The sequence below is a fragment of the Mauremys reevesii genome, linkage group 14 (assembly GCF_016161935.1).
Source record: "Mauremys reevesii isolate NIE-2019 linkage group 14, ASM1616193v1, whole genome shotgun sequence".
Taxonomy (NCBI): Eukaryota; Metazoa; Chordata; order Testudines; family Geoemydidae; genus Mauremys; species Mauremys reevesii.
The window spans coordinates 20,845,616-20,858,825 of NC_052636.1; the positions used below are offsets into that span (position 1 = coordinate 20,845,616).

Here is a 13,210-nt window from a genome sequence, read left to right on the forward strand (position 1 = left end):
GCAAAGGTTGCTGATTTCTCGAGGCATCTAGATAGATTTATGTGTAGTGCTGGGGAGGAGCTGGTGGTTGTGGTACGTGTAGGCACCAATGACATAAGGAAGAGTAGGTGAGACATCCTGGAGGCCAAATTGAGTCTGCGAGGAAAGAGACTGAAATCTGGGACCTCTATGGTGGCATTCTCAGAAATGCTTCCAGTTCCATGCACAGGGCCAGGTAGGCAGGCAGAGCTTCAGAGTCTCAATGGGTGGATGAGATGATGGTGTAGAGAGGAGGCCTTTAGATTGATTAGGAACTGGGGAAACTTTGGGGATGGGGGAGCCTATACAGGAAGGATGGGCTCTACCTAAACCAAAGTGGAACCAGACTGCTGGCACTTAACATTAAAAAGGTTACAGAGCAGTTTTTAAACTAAGAGATGGGGGAAAGCCAATGTCTGCAGAGGAGCTCGTGGATCGGACAGAGACTTGTCTTAGGGGAGAGTCTAGTGATAGAGATTTTCTAGTTCTAGTCAGGAAGAGAGGCTGAAAGAGGATAAAGTAGGGGCCAGATCATTCACGCACACAAGAATCTGACACATCAGAAAAGGGCAGACAAATAAACAGTGACAAGTTTTTCAAGTGCTTGTACACAAATGCTAGAAGTCTAAATAATAGGATGGGTGAATTAGAGTGCCTCGTGTTAAAGGAGGATATTGACATAATAGGCATCACAGAAACCTGGTGGAGTGAGGACAATCAATGGGACACAATCATTCCAGGGTACAAAATATATCGGAAGGACAGAGCAGGTCATAAGAACGTCCGTACCGGGTCAGACCAAAGGTCCATCTAGCCCAGTATCTGTCTGCCGATAATGGCCAATGCCAGGTGCCCCAGAGGGAGTGAACCTAACAGGCAATGATCAAGTGATCTTCCTCCTGCCATCCATCTCCATCCTCTGACGAACAGAGGCTAGGGACACCATTCTTACCCATACTAGCTAATAGCCATTTATGGACTTAGCCACCATGACTTTATCCAGTTCCCTTTTAAACATTGTTATAGTCCTAGCCTTCACAACCTCCTCAGGTAAGGAGTTCCACAAGTTGACTGTGCGCTGCGTGAAGAAGAACTTCCTTTTATTTGTTTTAAACCTGCTGCCTGTTAATTTCATATAGTGACCCCTAGTTCTTGTATTATGGGAACAAGTAAATAACTTTTCCTTATCCACTTTCTCAACATCACTCATGATTTTATAGACCTCTATCATATCCCTCCTTAGTCTCCTCTTTTCCAAGCTGAAGAGTCCTAGCTTCTTTAATCTTTCCTCGTATGGGACCCTCTCCAACCCCCTAATCATTTTAGTTGCCCTTTTCTGAACCTTTTCTAGTGCTAGAATATCTTTTTTGAGGTGAGGAGACCACATCTGTACACAGTATTTGAGATGTGGGTGTACCATGGATTTATATAAGGGCAATAATATATTCTCAGTCTTATTCTCTATCTCCTTTTTAATGATTCCTAACATCCTGTTTGCTTTTTTGACCGCCTCTGCACGCTGCGTGGACATCTTCAGAGAACTATCACGATGACTCCAAGATCTTTTTCCTGACTCGTTGTAGCTAACTTAGCCCCCATCATATTGTATGTATAGTTGGGGTTATTTTTTCCAATGTGCATTACTTTACATTTATCCACATTAAATTTCATTTGCCATTTTGTTGCCCAATTGCTTAGTTTTGTGAGATCTTTTTGAAGTTCTTCACAATCTGCTTTGGTCTTAACTATCCTGAGCAGTTTAGAGTCATCTGCAAACTTTGCCACCTCACTGTTTACCCCTTTCTCCAGATCATTTATGAATAAATTGAATAGGATTGGTCCTAGGACTGACCCTTGGGGAACACCCCTCTCCATTCTGGGTATTTACCATTAATTCCTACCCTTTGTTCCCTGTCTTTTAACCAGTTCTCAATCCATGAAAGGACCTTCCCTTTTATCCCATGACAGCTTAATTTACGTAAGAGCCTTGTCAAAGGCTTTCTGGAAATCTAAGTACACTATGTCCACTGGATTCCCCCCATACTCGGGGGGTGGGGAGGGGAGTGGCACTGTATGTTAAAGAAAATGTGAATTCAAATGAAGTAAAAATCTTAAATGAAACCACATGTTCCATAGAATCTCTATGGATAGTAATTCCATGCTCTAATAAGAATATAACAATAGGGCTCTGTTATCGACCACCTGTCAAAGACAGTGATAGTGAGGATGAAATGCGAAGGAGATTAGAGAGGGTATCAAAATAAAGAACTCCATAATAGTGGGAGATTTCAATTATTCCCATATTGACTGGGTACATATCACCTCAGGACAAAATGCAGAGACAAAATTTCTGGATACTTTAAATGACTGTTTCTTGGAGCAGCTGGTACAAGAACCCGCAATGGGAGAAGCAACACTCAATTTAGTCCTGAGTGGAGCGCAGGATCTAGTCCAAGGGCTAACTATAACAGGACCGCTTGGAAATAGTGACCATAATATAACAACATTTAACATTCCTGTGGTGGGAAGAACAGCTCAACACTGGCATTTAATTTCAGGAAGGGGAATTATGCAAAAATGAGGGGGTTAGTTAAACAGAAATTAAAAGGTACAATGACTAGAGTGAAATCCCTGCAAGCTGCATGGACACTTTTCAAAAACACAATATTAGAGGCCCAACTTAAATATATACCCCAAATTAAAACACACAGCAAAAGAACTAAAAAAGAGTCACCGTGGCTTAATGACCATGTAAAAGAAGCAGTGAGAGATAAAAAGTCATCTTTTAAAAAGTGGAAGTCAAATCCTTGTGAGGTACATAGAAAGGAGCATAAACACTACCAAATTAAGTGTAAAAATGTAATAAGAAAAGCCAAAGAGGAGTTTGAAGAAGGGGCTAGCCAAAAACTCAAAGGTAATAACAAAAGCAGGAAGCTGCTAAACAACCAGTGGGGCCACTGGAGGATTGAGATACAAAAGGAGCCCTTAAAGACGATAAAGTCGTTGCGGAGAAACTAAATAGATTCTTTGCTTCAGTCTTCATGGCTGAGGATGTTGGTGAGATTCCCAAACCTTTTGTGGGTGACAAATCTGAGGAACTGCCACAGATTGGACTGTCACTAGAGGAGGTTTTGGAACTACTTGATAAACTTTACTGTAACAAGTCACTGGAACCAGATGGTATTTTCCAAGAGTTCTGGAGGAACTAAAATGTGAAATTGGGGAACTATTAGCTATGGTTTGTAACCTGTCCTTTAAATCGGCTTCTGTACCCAATGACTGGAAGATTGCTAATGTAACGCCAATATTTAAAAAGGGCTCTAGAGGTGATCCTGGCAGTTGCAGACTGGTAAGTCTAACGTCTGTACCAGGAAAATTAGTTGAAACAATAGTAAAGGAATAAAATTGTCAGGCACATAGAAGAACAAAAATTGTTGAGCAAAAGTCAATATGGTTTCTGTAAAGGGAAATCATGTCTTACTAATCTATTAGAGTTCTCTGAAGGTGTCAACAAACATGTGGACAAGGGGGATCCGGTGGACATAGTATTCTTAGATTTCCAGAAAGCCTTTGACAAGGTCCCTCACCAAAGGCTCTTACATAAATTATGTTATCATGGGATAAGAGGGAAGATCTTTTCATGGATTGAGAACTGGTTAAAAGACAGGGAACAAAGGGTAGGAATAAATGGTAAATTTTCAGAATGGAGAGGAGTAACTAGTGGTGTTCCCCAAGGGTCAGTCCTAGGACCAATCCTATTCAACATATTCATAAATGATCTGGAGAAAGGGGTAAACAGTGAGGTGGCAATGTTTGCAGATGATACTTGTGATGATGCGGTTCTGGTGGGACCCAACTGAGAGTGACAAACCGCTTAAAACAGGGCAGTTACAGCCCAAGGCTGGGTTTTTCCACCTCTAAGGCAAACCAAACCAGACAGACAAAAAGGACTTTGGTCTCACCCCACTGGCTAACCACAAGTCACACAAGCAATTTCCTTAGACACTGCAGTCTCCCAGTATCACCACCAGTCCCACTCGTCCTGGGGACGAATGGTTATGAAAACCAACACCCCAATAAAAGAAAAAGGTTCTCTCGATCCCAAAGAATCAAGCCCCAGACCCAGGTCAATATACACATCAGATCTTACCCACAAATCATGCTGTTGCCAATCCTTTAGAATCTAAAGGTTTATTCATAAAAGGAAAAAGATAGAGCTGAGAGCTAGAATTGCTTAAATGGAATCAATGACATGCAGTAATGGCAAAGTTCTTAGTTCAGGCTTGTAGCAGTGATGGAGTAAACTGCAGGTTCAAATCAAGTCTCTGGAGTACATCCTCCTCTGGGATGGGTCAGTCAGTCCTTTGTTCAGAGCTTCAGTTTGTAGCAAAGTTCCTCCAGAGGTAAGAAGCAGGATTGAAAACAAGATGGAGATGAGGCATCAGCCTTTTATAGGCTTTTCCAGGTGTAAGAACACTTCTTTGTTCTTACTCTGGAAAATTACAGCAAAATGGAGTCTGGAGTCACATGGGCAAGTCCCTGCATACTTTGCTGAGTTACAAGGCGTATCTGCCTTCTCTCAATGGGTCAGTTGAATAGCTGATGGTCCTTAATGGGCCATCAAGCAGGCTAGGCAGAGCTAACACCAACTTGTCTGGGATGTCTCCCAGAAGCACAGCATAAGTTGGAAATACAGACAGGATAGAGCCAATACTCATAACTTCAACTACAAAATGATACATACATATAGACACCATAATTATAACCAGCAACCCATAACCTGGTCTTGGACACCTTATATGACCCCCTTTACATAAGATTTGTTGCCACTACAGGACCTTGGTTGCAACCATGTTCTATATGGTCCCAGATTATATCAATAACGTCACAATACTAAACTGCTGAAGATAGTTAGGACCAAAGCAAACTGTGAAGAACTTCAAAAAGATCTCACAAAACTAAGTGACTGGGCAACAAAATGGCAAATGTGTATAAATGTCAAGTAATGCAGATTGGAAAAAATAACCCCAACTATACATACAATATGATGGGGGCAAAATTAGGCTAATCAGGAAAAAGATCTTTTTGTCATTGTGGATAGTTCTCTGAAGACATCCAGCAGTGTGCAGCGGAAGTCAAAAAAGTGAACAGGATGTTAGGAATTATTTAAAAAGGGATAGACGGTAATACAGAGAATATCTTATTGCCCTTGTATAAATCAATGGAAATAACTAATTTAGACCCCATCATTTTCTATGTATATTTGGGATTATGTTTGCCAATGGGCTGCACTATGTGTTATCCTGACATCTAGTACTGCTGAGATCCTGCATTCAGTGATATCCCTGCCCTTCCTGTTCCCGTTCTCCACTGAGCCCCACGCTTATGTTTCCAGCTTCCCCAGGACTCTGTCTCTGGACCCATCTGTCAGCAAGAAGATTTGAGAGAAAGGGAGACTTTGATTTCTGGGACGTGGATTTACTTTCTGTGTGTTTTAGGAGACTCTTTGAAATTGAGTGTCTGTGACATTAAGCACAGTACAATCTGGACTGTTAACAGCTGTGCCCCCTCAGTTCCCCAGGCTGGGTTGCCTTTTACACTGCTCTACTGTGAGAGCAGCCACTCCTGGGCAGTTCACACGCAGTCTCCAGCATGTAACTCGCTCCCAGCTACACAGTATTGAGTGCTGCTAGTCAGTGACTCACAAATTACAGTACCTCACAGGAGAACCCCAGAAAATTCTCTGCTCCCAGACTTCCCCCAGAAATGTGCATCTTGCACTGTCCAGCACTCCTGAACAATGGGAGCTCATATGAAATCTGTTGTTTCATCAGTGGAAAATGACATGCACCAGCCTTCCAAATGGAGTTTCCAACACACTTTAATCCAAACACACTGGTTAGATAAAAAAAGGAAACAAAATTATTAACTACTGAAAAAAAAGATTTGAAGTGACTACAAGTAATGAGGCATAAAAGCCAGAATTGTTTATGAAAGAAATGCAAAGATAAAACACCAACTAATGTTTAACCTAACAAGCTAAAAGGGATTTAAAACAAATGTTTCTCTCACCATGTGCTGAGACAGGCTGGTTTTCCTTTCAGCCAGGACTCCCCCTAACCTGCCCCTGCCGCCCACATTCAGTTCTTCAGGAGTTGTCATGAGCAGAGGGAAAAGGGGGAGAGAGAGAGTCTCATGCATTTTCCTCACCTCTTTTTATAATTCAGTCCTTTGTACTAGAAACCACTTCAGTTCCCAGCTGAGTCGTGTTGACAGGCTGTCATAGGTACGAGCTTCAAGTGTCCCTGTGATGGAACGTAAATGTCATCTTCACACCTTCCCCCTGGTGCAGAATGGCTATTTGACCAGCTGTTTGCCTTGCTGTCTCTGAGGAACTTAGGGTTAGGGTTGCAGCATTTTCAGTAATATCATACCGTAAAATCTCATCACTTTCCATACAATGTTGCTACACAGTTTAACAGGAGGATATTCAGTAGATTATATCTTTTCAAATGGTACCTCACAAGCCCTACAGTGATAAATGAAGGGGAGGGGAGGGATCTCCCTTTTATAAACACCCAGCCAGCCAGTTGGCTGTAAAATCCCTGTTGGTGCGAGTTCTCTGCTTGCTCTACCTCTAAAGGGTTAACAAGCCAACAGGGTTTAAAAAAAAAAAAAGCATTGGGCACCTGACCAAAAGAGCCAATGGAAAGGCTAGAACTTTGTTAAATGGGAAAGTAACTTTCCCTTTGTCTGTTGTTCTCCGGAGAAGGCGACACGGAGTAGCAATGCTGTGTATGGCTTGAAGCGGGTATGAAAATTCATCTTCCATACCTAGAAGAAATGATTTGGATAGGGAATGTTTAGACAGACACAATCAGGTTTATTTTTTATTTTGGCTTTTGGATCTCCTCTATGGTATCCCAGATGCTTTTGTTTGCTTGTAAGCTTTAAGCTGAACCCCCAAGAAAGCTATTTTGGGTGCTTACAAAAATTTTCTTTTAAGATCTAGCAAAAGCCTAAGTTCCAGATGTATTGTTTTCCTTTTCAATTTTACTAAAATTTACCTCTTTTAAGAACAGGATTGGATTTTTGGTGTCCTAAGAGGTTTGTGTGTGTTGTTTGATTAGCTGGTAGCCACAGCTAATTTCCTTTGTTTTCTTTCTCAGCTCTTTCTGGGAGGAGGTGAAAGGGCTTGAGGGTGCCCCAGAGGGAAGAATTCTCAAGTGCTCCTTCCTGGGTCCAAGGGTTTGGGGTTTTTTTGCATTTGGGTGGTGGCAGCATTTACCAAGCCAAGGTCAGAGAAAAGCTGTAACTTTGGGGCTTTAATACAAGTCTAGAGTGGCACAAATTAATTTGTAGAATCCTGTCGGGCCCCCACTTTCTGCGCTTGGAGTGACAGAGTGGGGATTCAGCCCTGACACATACTATGAACAAAATTGATCATAATTTTCTAAAAGAGTGAACATAGGGGAACAGACTAGCACAGTGTCTGTGTGTTCCCAACATATATGTGGGTATTCTAGTCCCTCACAAGCAAGGTGTTCGGCATCTTCAAACACCTGAGGAACCCGTCCTGGGAATTGACTGGTTTATTAAGTGACACTGTATGGAATTGAGAGACACTTTATATTATTATTATTATTTTATTATAAATACTGTGGCAAATTGCCGGTACAGTTATGCTGGGTCTCGCGCTTTCTCTTCTTTGGGGAAGGTTCAGGGTGCCATTGCTTGCCTCTGAATCGATATTTTAATTACCCCACTAGTGTCCTTGAGGAGGGGAGTGGAGAGGGAGGGACCTGGGCCTGCCCTCTAATCCAGGTCCCAGCCCAGGGGCCCTGAGGATAGTGGTGAACCACTTGAACTGATGGTTCCTTCCCCTGGGCTACTTCCCGCTCCTACCCTTCAGCTTGTGGGGGCTTCCTGCCCTCCCTCTGTACAAGCCAGGTGCCCCTTACCTAGGGTCTTGGACGTCTTAGCCCACTGCAGCACTTCTCCAAACTTTCCTCTGCTTCCCTTCAAACTGTTCTCTGCTCCAACACCAATCCCCTCTGCTCCAACTCCTTCCCTGTCTGATTGGAGCAAGGGTCTTTATCAGGTGACTGACTGCAGGTGCTCTAATTGGCTTCAGGTGCTCTAGTTAATCTATAGCAAACTTTCTTCCCTCTACAGGGAATAAGGCTCCCTTCTAACCCTCTCCTGCTGCCCTCTGGCCATGCTGTATCACACTGTGTACTGAGAACTCCAAGGCTTTTCCATGCCATGTGCTGTGAAGCTTGTGTTTGGGACACAGGAATTAGAAGCCACTTGGCAAAAGGAATATAAAGGGCAGCTGCATCATCTCCATTTTGTCTTCAATTCCTCTTCCTACCTCTGGAACAACTTCTCTACAAACTGAAGGCTTGAACAAAGGACTGAATAATGTGGATGTGTACCAGAGAGCCTTTCAAGCCAGAAACTCACCAATACTGCTAAGAACCAGATGTATAGATTTCTGAATGTGTCTGACTGCTTTCCCAGTTAACAACTCCCTTTTTCTTTCTTTCCTTCTTTTATAATAAACCTTTAGTTTAGATGCTTTCTTGCTTATACACCTTTAGTTTAGATGCCAATGATTGGCTAGAATCGTAGTATTTTGAGTAAGATCCAAACCTATACTGACCTGGTAATGTGGCTGACTCTGGGATCAGAAGAACACTTTGTTTATGTGAGCAGAGTTTTTAAATAACCTCTCACTGTGCTGGACCTAGGTGCCGATTAGGAGTCAGAGAACTGGGATGCAATAAAGGGGCCGTGTGATTTCTTTTTTCAGTTTCTCGATAACCAGTGTTGGGGATCAGAAGCACAGTTGGTGACTGGTTGGTGAGTTTAACTTCTGTGATAACCACCAGTTTGGGGAGCCTCTGCTCTCCCTTTTTCAGCCTGCCCTGGTCTTGGCATTTTCAGTGAGGACTAGCCCAGGGACACCGGGTCACACGAAGTATTAAAGTTAAATTAATAGAACGTTTTTTATGAGAAAGTTTTATGAAATCAACGGAACTCCTTTGTTTTCTTTCATCTGAGCAGGGTTTCCATTTTCCAAACCTGATGTGATCTCCCAGCTGGAACAAGGGGAAGAGCCATGGGTCTCAGACCTGCAGGGTTCAGAGGGAAAACAGACCCTGAGATCTCCCTGCAGAGGTGAGGAAACATTAAACCAACTCTGAGTGTGAAAGTGCCTGAAGGAAACATCTGGGATGCCCTACCAAGCCCTTGAGAGGTGTCTCAGTTCATTATTGTTGCCAGCAGGGGTCATATCCTCAGGGTAACTATAGCTCATGGCTTCCCGTAGACCCTAGCAGACACCAGCAGTAGCTTCCTCCCTTCCCCCTGCGTATTTGGATGGGATTTGAAAGCCAAATTGATCCCCTCCTCTCTCCTGTTTTGGGGAAGAGTACGGGGGAGTTCAGTTTGTGATTTTTATTTGACCTCCCTCCAGCACTTAGTTTGTTTTGGCTTTTCACTTTTCATCCCTGTTTGATGTTTCTGTCTTTTTCACAGCAGGTGATGCAATGGCATGTGAGAAAGAGGAGCAGAATTCTCAGCAGAAAAATGTTCAGCAAGTGGATAAGCACAGAGCATTATTGCAAAGATCAAAAAGCCATGTGTCCAGGAGTCATGAGGAGGAAAAATCCTGTGAGATTCAGAACAGACCAGAGAGAGAACAAGGAAACCAGCCGGGGGTGAAAATGGGTAAACGTATTTCCTCTCAGGGAACTCAGAAGGACCTCAAGGAAACCACAACAAAGCAGGAAATCATCATTGGAAAGAGAAAAAATACATGCACAGAGTGTGGAAAAAACTTACGTGACTACTCAGCCCTTCTTAATCATCAGAGAATCCACACAAGGGACAGGCCCTACGAATGCCGTGAGTGTGGGAAAAGCTTCACTCAAAGATCAGTCCTTTCTAGACATCAGAGAATCCACACAGGGGACAGGCCCTATGAATGCTGTGAGTGTGGGAAAAGCTTCACTCACAGATCAGCCCTTTCTGTTCATCAGAGAATCCACACAGGGGAGAGGCCCTACGAATGCCGTGAGTGTGGGAAAACCTTCAATTGCAGATCAGACCTTTCTAAACATCAGATAATCCACACAGGGGACAGGCCCTACGAATGCCGTGAGTGTGGGAAAACCTTCAATCGCAGATCAGACCTTTCTAAACATCAGAGAATCCACACAGGGGACAGGCCCTATGAATGCTGTGAGTGTGGGAAAAACTTCACTAGCAGCTCAGACCTTTCTAAACATCAGAGAATCCACACAGGGGGAAGGCCCTATGAATGTCGTGAGTGTGGGAAAAGCTTCACTCACAGATCAGCCCTTTCTAGACATCGGAGAATCCACACAGGGGACAGGCCCTACAAATGCCGTGAGTGTGGGAAAACCTTCACTCAAAGATCAACCCTTTCTGTTCATCAGAGAATTCACACAGGGGAGAGGCCCTATGAATGCCGTGAGTGTGGGAAAACCTTCACTCGCAGATCAGCCCTTTTTACCCATCAGAGAATCCACACAGGGGAGAGGCTCTATGAATGCCGTGAGTGTGGGAAAAGCTTCACTCACAGATCAAACCTTTCTAGACATCAGAGGAGCCACACAGGGGACAGGCCCTATGAATGCCATGAGTGTGGGAAAAACTTCACTAACAGCTCACACCTTTCTAGACATCAGAGAATCCACACAGGGGAACAGGCCCTACGAATGCCGTGAGTGTGGGAAAACCTTCTCTTGGCACTCAGCCCATATTAGCCATCAGAGAATCTGCAAGGGCAGTGAACACCATAAAAACCTCTACGGCTATCAATTTTTTTTCTTTAATATTTTTTCCTGATTCCCACATAGTAACTTTTTAAATCTGTTTGAACTGTTTGCAGCACTGTTATCCATCAGCTTGGCCAGATGAGTGGCCCATTTATGCCTTTTGTAGTTTGCCTTCTTTTGAGGTGGGCCCATTTGTCCTTTCTATCAACTCAATTATCCCACAAGTAACTGGAGTGTGCCCTTCCTATGAGGAACCAGGGAGCATCACATTTATACCATTGCTCCTATTGCAAAGTGATTGTTAGAGTCGCCAATGATACAGATTGTATCCTTGCCAGTTGTTCTCACGTTGCTCTGGGTTGTGCTGAAGAGCAGTTACATTGGGAATTTTTCATGTTATAGTTAAATAAAGAGGAGCAGGGGAAAAAAGTGTCATTTCAGCCTCTGTGACACTGGAAGGAGATGGGGTGGTTCAGAGATTCCCTCCTTCCCCATCACTCCAGAACTGTTATATTTTGGCTTCTCTGTGCAGAGTTTAATTTCATCACATTCTATCCCTCCACGTCTCAAAATGTCATGTGAGGAAGAGTTCTCAGCTGTCTGCTTGGAGATGATGCTTTGATTTCTTTCCTCCTATATCAGAGTCGCTATGACTGGAGATGAACATGTCAAAGACCTGGAAGGGGAATTTAAATGGATCCCAAACATAGTGTGATTATTTGGCGTTTAAATTCCAGGTTTCATCTATTGGTAAAGCCACTTCTGGCAAGAGGACTATTTTGTCCCCCATTATGGGATGCTGGGATACTTACAATTTTGTAAATAACATAACTGACTATTGGGAGAGTGCTGAGTGAAGCTGCTTTGAATGGATCAGAGGAGAATGTGATGGGAGAATCTCTTGTCCTGATTCTAACTAATCAGATGTAACCTGCTCTGGAATTTCTCTTGATACTTTCATTGCCATGTATTCTGTCTCTCTGTGATGTGGGTTTCTCTCTTTCCTGAAGGCTGTTTGCTCACCCAATTGGATATTAGTTCAGTTCGATGGGGCGTAGCTCAGATTTCTTGGAGAATTGAAGACAAATGACCGATTTCCTAAAGTCCTCATTTGTCACTTCAGCTTTGCTTTTTCCCCACCCCTCCATGATGACACGGAGAAAGTTCAAGTGCAGTTCTGTCAACAGTGGAGAACTTTCCAATTTACTGCACATGCTAACAAAGAAACAGCAGTGATTTAAAATCTCTATTCGGAAATGGTGAACAACAGCAGAAGCCCAACTAACTGAGGGAAGTGCATATGATCACAGTGGAGTTCAATTATTTAAGTCAGTATTTTCTCAGATGATTTGGGGAGAGAATTCCACATTAAGTGATTTTTAACTTGGCAAAATGCCCATGTATTTGGTTCCCGAAGCATTTTTGTAACCCATGCCCCACAGAAGATCTTTCCTATTCGGAATGCTCCCCTTCATGATGCAGATGTTGAGGAAAGAGAAGTGGTATTTTTGTTCAATTTATCCTTAATAGATGCTCAAAATGTGTATAAAATGAAATCAATGTTGGAAATCTAATAGCAGCAGAAAAATATCTCTTTTTAAATAGGAATTCTTGCTCTGGTAACGAAGATTCTGATCCAGGCCTGTATCCAGTCCCTTGCCTGGACCTGTGTCACCAAATTAAAGAAAAGCTGGGCACATTTCCGGAAACCATTGCTTATGACACTGCTGAGATTTTGAGTGGTTTTGTAAAGGATTCTACTTCTGAGAAGTGTCAATTTACCCTAAAAAGGGCAAGGAAACAAAGGGCATCAGGAATGTATGTTTTTTCGGATGAGGCAAGAAAAGGGAGCAGCATTGTCCCCCTTGGGTAGCCCCTGTTCAATTCCAGGTCAGAAAGCAAAACTCTTCTGCAAGAATATCCAAAAAATATTGTGTTTCACTTCACTTCATAAGTACAGTTGTGTGGCAATTAAATGATGACCCTAAAATTTCATAAAAGCAAAGAACGCTGAACAAAAAAGTGTGGGAAGTACGGATGTATCTGAGAAAATGGCTTGGAATGAAGGAAGACAAAACTTGATCGGTCGAGAGAAAAGGCCCTGTTTCCCCCTAGTTTGGAACGTCTCTCACAACTACTGGAATAGAAAAGCTAAACAAATGGTGCTCTATTGTTGCAAAGGAGATTGAAGTGAGGCCATTTTCTCCAGATAAAAGAAAATGGTCATGTCAGAAGTGGGATTTGAAACCACGTCTCTATGCAGAAACCAGAACACCCAAGAGATAGGAAAAAAGAGCCTTAAAACTGGCACTTTGGACCAGTCCACAATCCTAACGCTACAAAGAATGTGACTTATCAACCCTAGTTTTCATTAATATTTGATG

The 13,210-nt window shown here is 42.9% G+C and overlaps 1 protein-coding gene across 1 annotated transcript in view; it reads left to right on the top strand.

Moving 5' to 3' along the window:
- Positions 1-13,210, top strand: part of LOC120381555 (zinc finger protein 850-like) — a gene marked incomplete at its 3' end in the record, with an annotated part of 120,021 nt that overhangs the window by 36,099 nt on the left and 70,712 nt on the right. The window contains exon 5 of the mRNA XM_039499727.1: positions 9,880-10,731. Within this exon, the coding sequence (XP_039355661.1) occupies positions 9,880-10,731 (852 nt within the window). The remainder of the gene's footprint in view (positions 1-9,879; positions 10,732-13,210) is intronic.